This window comes from Pan paniscus, chromosome 10 (genome assembly GCF_029289425.2).
Source record: "Pan paniscus chromosome 10, NHGRI_mPanPan1-v2.0_pri, whole genome shotgun sequence".
Taxonomy (NCBI): domain Eukaryota; kingdom Metazoa; phylum Chordata; class Mammalia; order Primates; family Hominidae; genus Pan; species Pan paniscus.
The window spans coordinates 65,817,202-65,835,530 of record NC_073259.2 but is presented as its reverse complement, the minus strand read 5'-3'; the positions used below and the strand labels follow the sequence as shown (position 1 = coordinate 65,835,530).

The following is an 18,329-nucleotide window of genomic DNA, read 5'->3' as shown; positions in this document are numbered from 1 at the left end:
TTATTTTTTCCTTTAAACAATGCAGAATTAAACTTTGAATATCTGCAATATAGATTGACAATAGTACGTGAATAATATTTATCAATAAATTAGCGGGGGCAGTTGTACAGTCAGAATTGCTTGGCCACCACTGCACGGCATTGTCTCTGGTCTTGCTGTGTGAGACCTGCTGTGCCTCAGCATGGGATGCTCTCACACCCCTTAGTACCCACTGCTTCCTCTGCTGTACCAGGGTGATGTTAGCTGTGAGCAATAGCATATTCAAACATGTAGCTGAAAGAAACTACAAGTTTGTCTTTCTCTCATGTAAACTCAGTTTGCAGGTAAGCAGCTCAGGGATGGTATGGCAGCTCTAAAATCACCTGAGACCCAGACTCTTTGAACTTATTGACCTGCCCTTTTCAACCCATGGTTTCCAGCTCATGGCCCAGGATGGCTGCTTGAGCTCCAGCCATAACATCAGCATTCCCACCAACAGAAAGAAAGGGAGAAGAGAGACATCCCCTACACACACACATTGAGGATACCTCTGATTATTAGAGATAAAGAATGGCATTTATTAATGATTAAGAATTTGATCTACCAGAATGATATCACAACTCCAAATTTCTTTACAACCTATAAAATATCTACAAAATATATGAAGCAAAAATTAACAGTATTAAGTGAGGGATAAATAAATTCACAATCATAGTGGGAGTCTGTAATATACCTTTTTCAATAGCCAATAGAACGTATCAGTAAGGATATAGAAGACGTGAAAAGTACAATTAACAAATTTGATCTAACTGACACATACAGAATTCTGTACCCTATAATGACAGGATTCTCACTCTTTTCAAATGTGTGTGAAACATATATCAAAAAATGATCCTTGTAAGAAGTTGCCTATATCACTTCTTATATACCATTTCCTGGCCAGCAGTGAATCCTGGCTATACCTAGCAGGATAGGAGGCTGGGAAATGTTGTCTGTTCCAGGTGACTAAGTATCTAACTAAAATTGAGAAGTTCTATTCTAACAAATATTCTAACAAATATTAGGGGAACCAGCAGTCTCTGGTCGCTCCCCTTCCTCCTTTGCCCTGGTAGATCTGGTCCTGTGAGTATTGCACAGTGGGTAAAAGCTTGAGCCCAGAGGCAGAGATTCTTTATTCAGCTCTGGCTTTGTCATGTACTTGCTATGTGACTTTGGATGAATTATTTAACCTGTCTAAACCTCGATTATATTATGAAATGGAAATAACCCTATTTCATAGGGGTATTGGGAAGATGGACCGAAATAATGAGTGTAAAGCACTTAGTTCTGTACCTGGCACATAGTAAGTGTTCCATAAATACTAGCTACACAGGGAGGTTAAATAACTTGCCCAAGGTCACACAGCCAGTAAAATGGCAAAGCTAGCTTTCAGATCCAGTCATCTGGCTGCAGGCTGGTACTGACACTTCTTTGGAGCCTCTGCCACCCTGGGCCCCAAATATGGTGTTAGGGGAAAGGAGCACCAAACGGTGGACAATAGGAAACTCAACTACAGATTAGCCATGTGACCTTAGAAAAGTCATTTTTAAATATGCATCTTAAATATGTAAAATTCCTCATTCTTTCTGCAGAAGATTGAATTAAGTGAGCCCAAAGGTTTCCCCTGACCCTGACATTTTGTGGTTCTATTTTCCCCACCACTAATGACTGAAATTTTACCATTAGAATGGTTTCTTTTCCTTAAGCCTTGTCTTCTGCCTGAAGTTCTTTTTAAAAAATACAATTTTCCTTTAGAGGGCAGGGCCCTGACTCTGTGGTTTGAGTGAGTGAATCAGGCCCCTTTGCTGCAAGTAGAGAGAAAGCTCTGGGGCAGAAGTCCAGTGGCCCTGCCTGGGAGGGGAGAGAGACTGCAGACAGGAGTGGCCAGGCCCCACAAACTCTGCCACTTGCTAAGAGCCTGCGGTGGCCCAGGAGACGCTGCACCTGGTCTCTTGTCAGGACTGACTGCATAATGGCCGTGAAATTGCTCCCATTAGATCCCCTGGCCGACCCCATCCACGGACATTTCTTACAGGCTTCCTTTTTTTCTCCTTTTATATTTATTCCACCACCCTACCTTGAAAACTGAATTGGAGAAAAATGAGTTTTGTGTTTTCTTAACGAGAAGACTAGCAGTCTTAAATTACCTTCTTCAACGTCTGCAAATAGAAATCACAAATAAGTCAGCCACATTGTCTTTTCCCTCTTCCTTTCTTCCTGTCTCAGTGAGCCCATGAGCTTGAAATAAGAGGCAGAACAGTGGCTCAGAGGAAATAATTGGGGCGTGGTCAAGCACCAGCCCAGGAGGCAAGAATAGGATGAAAGGATGGTCCAGTTGGGGGTTGGAAATAATGGAGGAAGAGATGGAAATGCTAAATTCCCCTGGCCCAGCATGTGTGTCTTCTCTGCAGGCCCAGCAGCCATGGTCCATTATAAGACTGAACAGGACGACTGACTGATCGTCTGCCTGAATAAGCATAAGCCATGCCTCATTGCTTATGGTTCTGAAATAAAAAGAGGTTCCCAAAATGGGGGTAATTTCTTAAAGAGCAACTACTCTGTGAGTGTGGGTGTGCAGGTGCCCAGGGGCACATGCAGCTCGAGGAGAAGAGGAAACTACAAAGGCTTCAGACTTTCTGAGGTTCAGACTGAGAAGCAAACAGGATTACCAGGCACAGTAGGCCCTCTCTGCCTGTATCACCACCATTGATGTCATACTTCCCAGAGAGTCCATCAGTGGGCATCAGAGCAAGGGACAGCATGGTGCTGGGGTAAAGACGGGAGTTTTAGGACTAGAGTCTTAGGCTCTAGCCCCAGTTCTTTGACATGTAATAATAGCTAACATTGAACACTTATTACATGCCAAGGACTATGTTAAACACTTCACATAGATTATTTCATTTAATCTTCAAAACAACCCTATGATATATGTGTCATTATTATCCCCATTTACAGATGAGAATGCTGAGGGATGGGAGGTCATGTAACTTGCCCAAAGTGTCACACATCTTGTGACAGATCAGGGTGTGAACCCAGAGAGTCAGACTCCAGAGGCTCTTGTGCTTCTTCCTGCCAAACCACCAGGCCTGTCTGGGCCTGCTTCCTCATCTGAAAAGTCAAGCTGCAGCGGCCAGGTGGGGTGGACTGGGTGATCGCTGGGGCCCTTTCCAACACAGGTGCTCTGCTCTGGGGCTCAGGCCACACCTGTGGATGCAGAGTCCTGTTCAAATGATGCAGAGTGCAAGTTTCCTATGCAAAGTAGTGATGCTGAGTGTGTGTGTGTGTGTAGGACAGGTAAACTTGTGTCCTGCAACCCTGGTGAGACAGGAAAAGAGATTAAGAACACAGTAAGACCAGCGCAAAGTCTGTGGGAGACTTGTAGGTTAGACCTTTGTCAAGAGGACAAAACTGACATCTAAAGGTCTGGAAGATTCTGCCCCAATTCACCTCTATTTGGTCTCCTTAGCAATTCCCACATCTTTGCTCCATGCTGCACATGCAGAGCCTCAAAGCCCCTGGCAGATAGGTTAATGAGCCCTTTGAAGGGAACCTTGCCAAGATGCTCTGGCTCTGGGAAGGACAAGGTGGTTCTCGGTGATTCCCCGGCCCAGCATATGTGTCTTCTCTGCAGGCCCAGCAGCCATGGCCCACTATAAGACTGAGCAGGACGACTGGCTGATCATCTACTTGAAGTATTTACTCTTTGTCTTCAACTTCTTCTTCTGGGTGAGTGAATTCTGCACACACATCCTCTTCCCCGAGCACTGAATGAGTCAAGCCACCTTTTGTTTTTTTGTGTCACCACTTTGAGGTTGATATATTCCAAATCAAAGATCAACGATCAACCATGGGTGAATTCTTCCCACTTTAAAGCAAATATGTACATTTGCTACTGAGAAAGAAGAAAAGAATTGGGTCTGCATGTTGGCATGGAGTTTGTACCACATGGCATCTGAATAGAGGCACAAACATAACAATAGGCTTTGTGTTCTAGCCCTGCTGTACAAAGGGTCCAGTTCTTTCTTCCCCACTAACTTGTTGCACCAGCGCCTTTTGGAAAATGTGACTGCCTGAAATAATAACTTGTTTTCCACTGAAATCCATTCACCTTTCATGGTTAACATTCTCCAGGCCCAGGGCAGAGAAACAGAAGTCCTGGAGGCTCCAACTACTGCTGCCTGTGATGAAAATAATCTCTATGGCAACTCTCCTCAGGAGCCTGCCTGGGTGAGGTCTTCCAGAGGAGTGTAGTCTGTCCACTTGAAGCAATCATCTGGGTAATTGGGAGCAGAATACCATCAGTTCCCAAAAATAGACACTGGAATATATATATTTGTTATTACAGTCTTACTAAATTTGAGAAGGTAGAAGAGTGACAAGAGTGCAGGCTTTGCAGGCAGCTGTACCCATGCTCTGCTGACTACTAATGGTGGAGCCTTGGGCAACTTACCTAACTTCAAGGAATCTGCTTCCCCAGCTGCAATTCAATGATAATTTCTAGCCTGTTGGGGTTGCATTCAATAAATGCAGTATTTTGAATATATTAGATGTCAAATGCCTGAAAATACCAACAAATCAACCCATGATAAGGCATAGCTGGGCTTCCTGCTACCATGGTGAGGGAGAAGACACTTGACAGAGTCTTAGAAGCATCTCAGAAAGGCAAATGCAAAAGTGGGGGACATGTCTGAGTTTTCAGGGTCTTTCTTGCAGGGGCTTGCTTAAGATTGGGAAAGACCATGATGTGAGAGTTTAGAATGGGTAGACATGGCAAGGCAAGAGTTTTGAAGAGTCTTGGAGAATAAACCAGTCATTAGATGCTATCTGTTAAAAAGTTGTGCGATCTGCTATTTGTTTAAATGTTGTTTGCAAAGTTCCTGAAAGGAATAATAAAATAATTTGTCACTTTTATCTTCCTGGGCAAGAGTTTCCTGCAATAGTGAAGTTGTGATGATGAAGATGGTGCAATAATAAAGCTGTGTTGATATGGATAGTAAACTGTGTGGTAGAGATGGTTTCCATTCTGAGAGACAAATCCAATAGGATGATTAGGATTCTTGCTAAGTAAGCATTTCTTTTTAAGAATAACTATTTATTTCCTGATTATAAAAGTCTTATGTATCCACTACAGATAACCTCTAAAATATTAAAAAGTATCATAAAATAAAAATTGTTCTTATCTCATTAAGTTTATTTCAAAATGCCATAAACTGGATGGCTTCAAACAACAAAAATTTATTCTCTCACAGTTCTGGAGGCTAAAAGTCAAAAATCAAGGTGTCACAGGGTCAAGCTCCCTATGAGACTTGGATAGAATCTTTCCTCGCCTCATCCCACCTTCTGGTTGTGGCTGCTGATTCTTGGCACTCCTTGGCTTGTGGCTGCATCACTATAGTCTCCAAGGCCTCTGTCATCACACACTGTTGTCCGTGTGTGTCTCTGTCTTCACATGATGTTTTCTTCTTACAAGGACACCAGTCATATTAGATTAGGGCCCACCCTAATGACCTCATCTTAACTTGATTACATCTGTGAATATCATATTTCCAAATAAGGCCACATTCACAGGTACCAAGGGTAAGGATTTTGACATATCTTTTGGGGGACCCAGTCCAACCCAAACCACTGGCCACCCCAGGAACAGCCTCTGTTGACATTCCCTCTAGACTTTGCTTTGATCAGGGCAGGAGACGGTGGTGACTTACATTGTGGGAGTGTCAATGGGGATCTAAATATTTGCAGAGAGTGAAGGGATTTATACGGTGAAATTGTCAAGATTGGGTCCTTAACCTAAAAAGGCATGTGGGACATGTGGATGGTGAATGGTAGAGCTCTTCATTGTAAACAAGAGACCAAGGTTCAGCTTCAGTCTCCAATAGCGCTGGCTTTAAGACTTTTGGGATCTTGTCCCGTGTAAGATATACACTGAAGCATACGGAATAGTTACGTGGAACATTGTTCACCAAAGTAAGCTTTACGCTTATGGTGTGTGATGCACTCAGATATTTTTTTCTATTTTGATTCTTTCCTTCTTTTCGTTTTTAGTGCAGCTTACAACCCACTAAACTTATATCACAACCCTAATGGGTCACATTCCAAAGTTTGAAAAATTCAGAGCCATCTTCACCTCCACCTGAACGAGGGCAGACTTCAGGTGGCAATCCTTCCCCATCACTCTGTCCCTCACTCCCACCTCCCCCTGGCCCCTGCCACCTAGAATTTAAGTTAAGCTGATGTCGATTGGATGATCCTACAGAGCAGGGAAGGAACCAAAAACGCTGACACTTTCATGCCTCCTTTGGGACCGTAAAAGAAAATGTGGTCCAGGGTTTCCTCTGTGGCCACCCAGGAGATGTTTCTTTCCCCTCCGTTTTCTTCCATGGCTCCCTACGGTGCCCATCGCCCCTGCAATGGTGTTCTCTAACTTATTATTTTATTCAGCTGCTTGGCTGTGTTAATAATCAAAACTTTTCTAGCCCCCCAGGCACTCTGTCAGGCTATGGGGAGCACTGAGGAAGCAGCTGCTCCCTTGCCTGGAGAGGCTGCCTCTGCTCCAGAAGCTGTGTCCTGCCCTTGAGCATTAGCTGAGGCCTTGGTATTTCCCCGGGGACCAGGGATACATGGGGCTAAGACAGGTGGCAGAGAAGACAGAGGACTTGAGCCCCAGCAGGGGAGTGAGATGACTTGAGAGCATCACTTCAGGAGTCAGGGAGGCCGTGGGAGGGAAGCACCTTCTGCCGAGTCTCAAAGCCCTTCTCTTCGTACATCAACATCCCACTGAACGTGGCTGCTGCCCACCTTCCAGGCTTGCCATCTAAGAAAGAACAGGTGATGGCTTTTCTGCTGCACCCCTTTTTGAGTTGCTGAATGGCCTGGGACCCCCCCACACCATGGTCTTGTGCCCCTCTGTGCTGCCAGGATCTGCTGGGAGACAGGGTCACAGTCGAGGGGGATGTGCATTTGGTCTGCACAGTGCCATGGCAGGTGAGACAAGTCAGGATGAAGCCTGGGATAACCCCTTCTAGCTGCTCTGCTGTAGCTCAGGACTCTAGGCCTGCTGTAGCCCAGACACCAATGACTTGCTTCCCGGGCCAAGCAGCTTCATTGTGGGTCAGCAGCCCAGTTGGTTAAATGGGCACTAAACTGAGCATTAGGATTCCTAATTTCCGCTCTCCATGCTTCCTTTGGCTTTCTTGTGTGACTATGGAAAAGCCACTTCTCTCTAGGCCTTGGTTTCTCCATCCAGAATACAAAAGGGGTTGAAATCAATCAATCCCTCCCTCCCTCCCTCCCTTCCTCCCTTGCTTCCTTCCATCCTCCTGTCCTGCCTCCCTCCCTCCCTCCTTTCCTTCCTTCCTTCCCTCCTTCCTTCCTTCCCTCCTTCCCTCCCTCCCTCCCTCATTCCTTCCTTCCTTCCTTCCTTCCTTCCCTCCCTCCTTCCTTCCTTCCTTCCTTACATGTGTAGCCCTCTGCTAGGGATATTAAGATGAACGAAGTTTAATCAAGAGGCTAAAAGAGGAGGCACACAAGGTAACCAATAAAATAAATAGAGTATGAGTGTAATTATGGAAACATGCAAGACCTGGAGTTGGTACAGAGGACAGAATGATTTGCTGGGAGAGGGGGGCAGGGACAGCTCCAAGGAAGGTTTCCTCTGGGCTCTGAGCTGGGTTTGGAAGATGAACAGGTGATCTCATGTTCCCTCCCAGCTCCACCCTTCAGTAAGACTCATGAGATTTTGCTCTTGTTATAGGGGTAGATGGGACTGGGGAAGACAGCAGAGGAGGTAGTGTTCTGATTTATTTTATCAAGGGCTCTTTAAAGCCAGAAAGCCAAAAACAAGGATGCCTCAAAGTGGGAAATAGCCCTTAGCATAACAAGCCTATCCTTGAAGATTCCATAAACCAAGGCAGCAGGAGCATGGGCAGAGCTGGGGAGAAATGCATGCCTGGCACTCAGAGAAGGTCATTCATGAGGAGGGTGAGCAGCAGCACCTGATGCACGCTTTCGTGTGCCCTCCTGGAGAGCTCGGCATTTCGGGCGTGGGACTGGGGTGCCGTCCACCCTGCCTGCATGTGGGTATAGGGCTCAGCTGTGCTCTGTCGGGGCTGCAGCCTAAGGTTCAGCTGACTCTTCTGATGTGGGAATGGGAAGCCATTCTGTAAAACAAACTGAGTCTTGTTCAGACCTGGTCTCCCAGTCCTCTCCCTGAGCCCCCATGCTGTGTTTGCTCCCCAAATTAGACCCATTCACTTCTCCTTCATAGCAGAAGTCACTCTGGTGGTTACTAAGTCAGGTCTTTCAACCCAGTGTCCTACAAGTGCTCCTGGGGCAGGGGCAGTGGCAGTGTCAGGCATGGGCCCCATGATGGCCCAAGAGCGTGGCATCATTGTAGCAGGTGCACAGTGGGTATTGGTTGAAAGAAAGAATGAGGGTAACCAAGCATCAGTCTGACCTTAAGATACTGAGGGCGCAACCCCAGCCTTTCCAGGAGCCTCTTCTTAATGACCCAGAGAAAAAGCCTATTCCTCTCTGGGACTGCTGGGACTTTGTGGACTGCCCCTTTAAAAATCAAAACAGCCATAAAGCAGGAAAGAGAAACACTAGCTGTTACCCCAGGAGCTCAGCAGACAGAGGCAGGTAGGGGAGCAGATGCCATTTCCACAGCCCTCTACAGAGCCTCATCCACTGAGTCTCACACTCACTGGGGCGGCTCCCGGGTACCAGGCCGTGTGCTGGGCCGCGTTCTGAGGGGAGTGAGGGGACTTTCCCTGCCCCAAGTGTCAAGGGCTGCTGTGAGGTGAGCAGCACCACAGGCATGCAGGAGAGGGATGAACTCACCTGCCCAGGACAGAGCAGGTGCCACACTCAAAATCTCAAAATGGGCCTTAGAGGGTGTGTAGGAGTTCAACGGAAGAGAAAGGGCAGAGAGAACAATGCGTGAAAGGTGGGCAGGAAAAAGAGAGAGCCTCCCTGAGGCCCACAGAGGCTGTGTTGCTGATCCAAATCCACACAGCCAGTAAACAGAAGGCTTGGACTCGGACACTGCGCCACGCCCTGGAGTTCACGCTGTTTACCACTCTGCTAATAGTGCCTGAGTTACTAGGTAACCACACTGTTTTCAAGAAGAAGCAACTACTTAGTTCAAAGTGATTAAAACCCAGGAAAAAAAAATACAAAAATTAGCCAGGCGTGGTGGCGCGTGCCTGTAATCCTAGCTACTTAGGAGACTGAGGCAGGAGAATCGCTTGAACCTGGGAGGCGGAGGTTGCAGTGAGCCGAGATCGCGCCACTGTGCTCCAGCCTGGGTGACCGAGTGAGACTGTGTCTCAAAAAAAAAAAACAACAACAACAAAAAAAAACTGAGGTGTGGGGGGAAGAAAGTACCAGAAGATGATGCCAAAAAGTCAGGTTAAGGCCAGACAGTAAGAGCACCGAGGCCATGCAAAAGAGTTTTTGGGCTTGGTGCCCGGGGCATGGGAGCTGGTGGGGACTTCTCAGCCGGGGGTGACTTGGGGGATCAGCCTGTGGGCGGAACAGGAGCCAGGAGCCGGGAGCCAACTGAGGTGGGGAACCGAGGTGGACAGTGTGGCGGGGAGATGGAGACAGGTTTGAGGGCAGAGGGGAATTGGCACATGGTTGTCGTTGAGAGAAGGAGGAGCCTATAGTGACCCTGTGGTGTCTGTGGGTGGGTGGGTGGGTGATTGCGCGGCGCCATGTATGAGACTGAGCAGGGAGGAGGAGCACAGATGATGAGTGTGGTTCCCATGGGTGAGCTCCAGTCCAACCCAGAGACTTTTCAGTCCAGTGTGGGGCTTGGCATGTAGCAGGTGGCCAGTAAACACAAAGTCTACTATCACCCTGTACACTTCCCGTCACCCTGTGCATTTCCCGCATCCTGAGCCATGGGCTCCTCCTCACTGAGGGTGGAGAACTCCCCTCCGCAGAGGATCCTTCCTTACTGGGATTCAAGTGTTCCTGGCTCCTGCCCCATCCCTTTCCTTCCTTCATTGCAGAAGCCCTACGGTAGCGAGACAAAGAAAAACGCCTACATTTACTTTTATACCCTCTGCCTGCTTTCCTCCAGGTCTGCTGCCTTATTTCTCTCGGCCCCTCAGGCATGTGCAGCCACTCAGGTTAATGCTTCACCCCATCATGTTTCTTTCCTATGAATATAAAGTTCCTAAAATTACACAACAGGGGTGACCTGCTCCGCCCCTCCTGGCCAGCTTGCATCCTTGTCGCCTGGCTTCACCCTCTGCAGGGCTTGCTGGCTAGTGGGCCACAGGCTATGGCTTTGAAAAATGTAGTTATTGCCCAGGCGCGCTGGCTCACACCTGTAATCCCAGCACTTTGGGAGGCCGAGGCAGGTGGATCACCTGAGGTCAAGAGTTCAAGACCAGCCTGACCAACTTGATGAAACCCCGTTTCTACTAAGGATACAAAAATTAGCCAGGCGTGGTGGTGCACTCCTGTAATCCCAGCTACTCAGAAGGCTAAGGTGGGAGAATTGCTTGAACCTGGGAGGTGGAGGTTGCAGTGAGCCAAGATCGCACCACTGTACTCCAGACTAGGCGACAGAGTGAGGAAAAAAAAAAAAGAAAAATGTAGTTATTACCCTCATGGAAAACCACGCTAGATTCTGTAAAGAGCCAAATACTGTTGAATCAACTGTATGCCAATGGTTGTTGAATAGTTCACTGGGGTCAGATCTCTCCCCACTCCATCAAGTCCCTCTTCCTGCCTCTTCTGCTGCTTTCTGCTGACTTAGGCAGTTTCCAGGCGGCTTGAATGACAGCCATGAGCCATTAATTCAGAACCATCTTGCCGGAGGTTGACAGAAGCTTGACCTCTGGTACCAGCAGGGACAGTTTAACCATATGGAAGGGACCTCAGATATGGTCCCATCCAGTGCCCCCAGTTTACAGATGAAGAAACTGAGGCTTAGAGGGGCTGCATATCTGTCCCACAATCATGTGGTTAGTCAGGGACACAGTCAGAACTAGAACCCAGGCTGCTGACTTCTGCCCTCCCGTGACCCCCTCTGGTGACCCATCCAACAGTGAGCAGTGTTAATTTTCCTGTCCAGAGAAAAGCTTGTTTTCTAAAGAGATGACCATGTCCCAAGCAGGTCTTCCAAAGGAATGAAACCCTCTCATTCCTTACAGCTAAGCCTAAGGACTGGGAGGGGGTAGAGGCCCTCAAAACATTAGATCCTGGGGAAAAGTAATCAAAGGGGTTCCCAGTATTTACAGGTTGGGAACCACTGGTCTAATACAACTCCCTGATTTAAGAGATGAAGAAGCTGAGGTCCGGAGAGGTTAAGGGACTATGTTTAGGTCACACCGCTAGTTATGCAAAGTTGGGACCCTCACCCAAGCCTTCCAGGCATGCTGAAGGGGGCAAAAAGAATTCCGTGCAGGATATTTGGCTGCAAACCCTCACTTTACACAATTTTATTGACCTAAACTCAGGAAATCCCTCACTGGTCATGGAGGTTGTGTGAGCCACAGATAACCTATACCCACAGATAATTTTAAAACCTATTCTAGGATTTCATTGAATCTAAGATATCATCAGTGGTAAGATACAATATTGTTTTTTGTGCCACTAAGAAAAACTACTGCCAAGTACAATTATAAAATACCATCAGTCATAAGATACATCCCAATTTTAGAGATGTTAAAATGTGAGAGAAAAATGTGTGCATCACGGAATTGAAGAAATCTGCGTGATAGCCACTCCCATTCTGTTTGCTGTAGCCCAGATGGTGTCCTTCCACCTGGCTCTTCCACCTGGTGGAGGTGCCAATGGAGATTAAATGGCACTTTGAAGAAATAGTATCTATTAAAAACACAGAGTAGAGGAGCAGGCCCAGCCCAGTCTGTGGGATCTGGGGACAGAGTCCTGGATTTGCTCTCAGGAGACATGGGGTTGAATCTCAATTCTAAAACTCATGGTGTCATCTTGGGCACAGTCTTATTCTCTTCAAGCCTCAATTTCCTCATCTGCAAAATGCAGAATATGTGCCCTGCCACCCTGCCCCATGCTCACAGAGCTGTTGCAAAGCTCAGAAGAGAAAATGGTAAATACATGTTCGTTTGCTCAACGGATGTCTGTGACTGCCCAGAACAGAGAACTGGGAAATGACAGGGTAGGTTATATGGAGTCTTCCTGGGGCAGATGGGGAGCTCCTTTCAGTGACAAGGCTCAGGGGGCATGGACAGAGCCCAGGGCACTTCTCTAGCTTTGACCACGCCCAGGACTCCTTGAGGAAGCGTCCCACACCTATTAGAGAAAAGAGACCCATCCTTAAATGGGGGCAGGGAGACTAGCGGGCAGAAGTCCACCTTCCCAGGAGCAGATGGCAGAGACGGTCAGAGGTCCCAGGGGTCCTGTCCCCAAATCCTGGGCAAACACCCACATACTCCCCATCTGGCACCCTGAAGATGCTGTGCGTGTGTGCATACACACACATTATGCCCTTCTGGGTCCAACAGTCACAGAAAGAGTTACTTGGCTTCATTGCAAATAGAACCAGCCAAGCCGAGCCATCCCTGCTATATTTCCCAAGTACTCCAGTTTCTAAGGAGGCATCCCCCTATCTGCAAATCAGGAGGGTCCTATCCCTCCCCTCTTCTCAGGACCAAAGGGGAATCAGACAATTAGCAAAAAAGTTTCTCCTTCTGCATTCCCAGGCGGCTCTAGCCTGTCAAGAACCCTGACTCTTCAATCATGGAGGCAGTGTGACTGAGTGGGCAGGCCCTGGGCTCTGAGTTCTCCTGTCTCTGCCCCTAACCCTGCCCCCAACTACAGGCAGGACCTTGGACAATTTACCTTTCCTCTGTGGGTCTCAGTTCCTTCCTCGTAGAGTAGGGATAAAAAGCCCAGCTGTGCTTCCCCAATGGGCAAACATAAGGATTAAACAAGGGGCGGTGCTCGAACGAGCCCCACCAGGGAAGTGTGTACAGAGGGAAGAAGTGCTCTGAAGGGATAGGAGCCAGGGGTGGCAGGAGCTGGGGAGGTGAAAAGTTGGAGAAGCAAAGGGACTCAGATACGTTGGTCATCCCTGAAACTGCAGTCCTCTCCCCCGGCCTCATACGCAATAGGCCACCATGGTAAAAAGCACCGAATTCACAGTCGGACCTGGATTCGAAACCTGGCTCTGCAGGTTGCTTACCTTGGACAAGTCTCCTAACCTCTCTCAGCCTCGATTTCCTCATCTGTAAAATTGGGTAACCATACCATTGTCGCCTCCTTTGGAGGACTGAATGAGCCAGTGCAAGAGAAGTGCCTGGCACCCTGTGGGCACTGAACGGATAGCAGCTGCCGAGGCCCCCGCCACCCCCTGCTCTAACCCGGTGGTCTCCTGCAGGTCGGGGGAGCAGCCGTCCTGGCTGTGGGCATCTGGACCCTGGTGGAGAAGAGTGGCTACCTCAGCGTCCTGGCCTCCAGCACCTTTGCCGCCTCCGCCTACATCCTCATCTTTGCGGGCGTACTTGTCATGGTGACCGGCTTCCTGGGCTTCGGTGCCATCCTCCGGGAGCAGAAGGGCTGCCTCTCCACGGTCAGTGCCCGCCCTGTGCTCTGCAGGGAGGGGGAGCCCTGCACCACCCAGTCAGGTTTCCAGCAAGTGAGAGGGGCCCCAGCCCTGGAGTGGGAGGGGCTGAGGCTGTGGGAGTGCCCGAGAGGGGGTGGCTGCTCCTGGGTCTGGGGTTTGCCACGGTCTCCAGGTTCTTAGGACCCAAGCAAGCAGGCGTCTCAGTAGCTGCAGTGGCAGCTCCTTCTCCGTATCTCCATCTCTGTCTCCTCCCACTCCCCTTCTTCCTCCTCCTCCTTCTATTTCTTCTTCTCCTATTCTTCCTGGTCCTCTCCTTCTCCTTCTCCTATTCTGTACCCTTCCCCTCCTCCTTATCCCGTTTCCTTCTTATTCTCTTTTTCCTCCTACTTCCCCTTCTCCTCTCCCTCTCCCTCTTCCTCCTCCTCTTCCTCTTCCTCTTTCTAGGTTTTTTTATGGCAATTTCAAAGATATGCAAAAATAAAGAGTGTTTTTCATGAAGTTCCATCTTCCCTTCACCCAGAGTTCAACAATTACCATCTCATAGCCGATCTTGGTTCCGTCCACGCTCTCACCTGCATCCTGCCCACTTCCTAACCCCAGGGTGATTCTGAAACAGTCCCAGACAGCATGTCATCTGTTAGTGTTTCAGTGTGTATCTCTAAAACTTAAGTACCCTCTTCTAGAAAACATGATAACATTACCATTATCACACTTTAAAGCAATTAACAGTCATTCCTTAATATCATGAAATAACCAAGCAGTTCCACATCTTCCCAGTTGACTCATAAACTGTTGTTGCTATGTTTACATTTGAGTTAGAATCTAAATTAGGCTCATGTGTTAAAATTGGTTGCTTATCTCCTATGTCTCCTAAAGTGAAGGCCCCCAGAGTTTGGGTTTTGAGCTCTTTTCCAGCAGGTGGGACAGGTGTGCTGAGAGCCAACCATGCCACCACCCACCCCCACATGGGGCCTACCATGAGGATTTCCAGCAGGGTGATGCAGGTCCGTCAACTGAGGTCCTTGAGAGCCACGTAGCACATCCCAGGTCTGACCAACATAGCTGGATGAAGGCACGTGATGTGACTGAATAAAACCAGGCATGTAGCGCAGCCCGGGGATATTCCCTCTGTGTGGCACTGACCAGCCATGAGGCTTATGGGGATCAGTGCAGTTGGGCCCAGAGAAAGAACCCCTCTCCTCTGCAGTGTCAGCAAGCCTGTTTGTGTCCTGTCCGGCTCTGCACCTGTTAGCAAGCAGGGCCTTCAGCCTAGCCTCAGGCTTCAGGCTGAGCCTCTGGCCCTCACGCCTGGAGGTCTGCCCATGAGCAGGCTGCCGAGCCACATGCTCTCACCTGCCTCCTTCCTTCCATTGGGTCATCTTGTTTAGAAAGGACAGGACTCACCTCTGGACAGCCCAAGAAGGAATACAGAAGCCCCCACCGAGCACCTTCCTCTGACCCAGAGCCATCTGTCCTGCTTCTGTGGAGCCACTAAAGGCCAGTGGTCCCCTGCAGCACTGGGAAACAGGCCCTGCATTCCTCCCAGAGCCCAATTAGAACACAAATGGCCACTATTCACTAGAGCCACCTCCCTCTATCCTCACTACAGCAACCTGCAAAGTCCCGGTAGTCTGAACTCTGTGCCGAGAAAGCGCTGCACTCAACATTCATGCGCATCAACTCACTCAGTCCTCGCCCTGCCCCACAGAGCAGCAACTCTTACTCTGTGTATGGACGGGGAAGAACGGAGAGCAGAGGCAGGTGAAGCAATTTGCCCAGAGTCACCTGGCAGTTGTGTTCTTTTAGGTGATGGTCAGTCAGGTGTGGCCACAAGAGGGGGCACAGGAGAGGCACAGGACAAGAGAGTTTACCAGACTCACAGGTCCTAGACCAAGCTTGTCCAACCCGTAGCCCACGGGCCGCATGCAGCCCAGGACAGCTTTGAATGCGGCCCAACACAAATCCATAAACTTTCTCAAAACATTATGAGATTTTTTTTGGTGATTTTTTTTTTTTAGCTGATCAGCTGTCGTTACTGTGTTTTATGTGTGGCCCAGGGAAGCCAAAAGATCAGACACCCTGTCCTAGACAGATTCACTGCACACAACAACAGGAGGCGGGGTCACACGGGCGGAGAGCCAAAGACTAGGGCTCCCCCAAGCAGGCAGGGAACAGAGAGTGGGTGAGACCCTTTCCTTGGGGGTCAGGGTAGAGCCATAAGAAAAGGCAGGAGGGGATTCCGTTGGTGCATTTGAATGTCACTAGGTCACAGTCAGGGGAGGGTAGCAAGGGGAACTTGTAGCAGAGCCAGCCCTATCACACTGGTGCACCTGGTCACCCCAGCAGGTGCGCACAGTCTGCATGTAGGGATGTGGAGGCAGAAGAAAAATGCGAAGTTTTAAAATGCATGATACACACTGCTGGTGAGCGGCATGCAGTCTGCCTCCAAGCCCACGCTCTGACCCACCACACTCTTCTGCAACCCAAGAGGTCATATTCACCCCCATTTTCCAGATGAAGAAATTGGGCTGAGATGTGGAGCAAGTAATGGCTGGAGCTGGACTGTGCGTTGCTGTCTGTTGGAATCACCTCTAAGAGTCTGCTTCCCTGGGGAGGAGGACAAGCCTGATGGGAGGCAGAGGGACCAGAGGCCAAGGGGGAGCATGTGTGCAGGGCACACCCTGCCCTCCATCTATGGAGAGGTCTTCATGGAGCAGTGGCTTTTGGAGATCTGGCTGGTAACAAGGGAGGGTCCCCTCCAGCACCTAGCCCAGAACCCTAAGGCAAGAGACAGGGGTGTAGTGAGGGGACCCTAGAAGCCTCAGGCATCTCAGTGCCTCGTTGCTCCCATTATAGTAAGGAAAGAACAGCACACCTGGGTCAGAGCATATTCAGCTTAGAAGGGACCTTGAGGGTCACAGAGCCCAGTGCTCCATCCAAAGGTTACAGGCTGAAAGACACTGGGTGGGTGAGTGTGTGGGTCACCCAGGCATTAGTGGGAGACACTCAGAATTATTGGATTTTTTGGAGAATAGTGTAATCATAGGAGCGCTTCCCCTTGGCCATCTCAAAGGCCAGAAGGGAAGCCTAAGCTTTAGCACCTGACCACGCTGTGCTCTCCAAGCCACTGATCACAGCCTCCCATTCCACACTTCCTCTTACACCATCTGTTCATGAGATCTGTCCAGACATCCAGGCTGATCCATGAAGAATGAATGTCTTCAGCCTCTGCGTCTCAACCTGACTGTCACTTAGTCTGGATGGCCTGCCCAGAGGGAGCCAAGCCCTGTGCCCAGAGCATGTGGGAGAGATGTGGAGAGTCAGTGAAGGTCAGGGCCTTGTGCTTGCCCAAAGCCTTGCTGGGCATCTCTTACCCTACCCTTCTGCACTTCGGGGAGTCAACAGACAGTGAGTCTTATCCCTCTGGGGCTTGAGGCAGAGAGGGGCACAGCAGCTGTTGGACAGGCTGGTGCAAGATTCCCTGCTTCTTCTCAGCTCCACTTTACCCTCTTCTCTAGAGACTTGCCTGCATTCACTCCCATCCCACACAGAACCGGTGATCTCTCTGGTCCAAGTCACTAAACAGACACATCAAGGAGGCAACAGCTTGAAACTGAGGTCAGAAAAAAGTGTGCATGCACGCACACACATTCGTGCACACACATGCATATGCATGCACACACATTCGTGCACACACATGCATATGCACGCACACATGCACTCAGCCACCAACGCAGGACTGTGGAGACAGGCATCTCTGCCAGGGCGCTAGCAAACAGCAAACTCCATGGCCTAGAATCTGCCTTCTTTGCTTTATCTGCCCCTCTATGAAAGAACCAATGACAACTGGCCCAAGGACAGAGCAGGAGGTAAAGCTGGGGATCCTGAGTAATCCACATCCTGGCCCAACAGCCCGTGAAGCATCGAGCACTTGATTGTTTAAACCAAGAAGGTGCCTGTACAACCTTTCTTGGGCTAACATAAGTAGGAATTTTAAAACCCAGGCTCCCATTTAAAGTGGTGTGGTTAAGGCAGTGTAAAAGTGCTGTATGGCTCTTAGCAGTTCCTTCCTTGTTTCATTTCATTTTGTCCCCTCCATGTTTAACTTCCATTTGAAATCTTGAATCAGCTGACAGGTGAGGGAAGCTCCAAAGGAGAAGGGCAGTGAGTCTATCACTAGACCAAGTGGTCCCTGAGGAGGAGAGGGAAAGATGAAAGACCAGGCATCTGAATGATGTGCAACTACCTTGGATCGGGAGGAGTTCCCAAAGAATGACCCAGAGGGGGACCATCCAGCTTCCACACAGGCACGATGTCTGTCCTGGCACAGCCCTTCCTCCTAGCTCATCTGCAGCTCCTCAAAGTCACTTTCCCAAGAAGGACGTGGCCATCGGGGACAGAAATAGCACATCTCTGCTGGTGCTGAAATGATGATCAGCTTGGCACTGGAAATCTGCCAGGCAGGAACAGGAATGGGGCTTAAATTATTCATACCAGATCTTTTTTTAGCAAAGACTGCATGAGAGAGATAATTCAGGCCATCTGAGCCTATGGTCAATGACCAGAACAGAGGCCACCTAGATCAAAAGAAAGGGATATTTTTAGAGTTGTGAATGGGGGCTCTGAAAACTTCTATATTTTAAGCCAAATGAAGATCATGGTGGATGATTCAGACTAAACTGGGTCTTTATTGGGGGTTCTTTTCTATTTAGGGGATGGATAAAAAAGTAAGAAGTTCTAAAAACCAATT

The 18,329-nt window shown here is 48.9% G+C and overlaps 1 protein-coding gene across 1 annotated transcript in view; it reads left to right on the top strand.

The window, feature by feature from the left end:
- Positions 1-18,329, top strand: part of TSPAN11 (tetraspanin 11) — a 69,936-nt gene that overhangs the window by 23,657 nt on the left and 27,950 nt on the right. Inside the window, exons 2-3 of the mRNA XM_034936095.3 lie at positions 3,650-3,744; positions 13,394-13,585. Coding sequence (XP_034791986.1) covers positions 3,661-3,744; positions 13,394-13,585 — 276 coding nt within the window. The 5' untranslated portion in view covers positions 3,650-3,660. The remainder of the gene's footprint in view (positions 1-3,649; positions 3,745-13,393; positions 13,586-18,329) is intronic.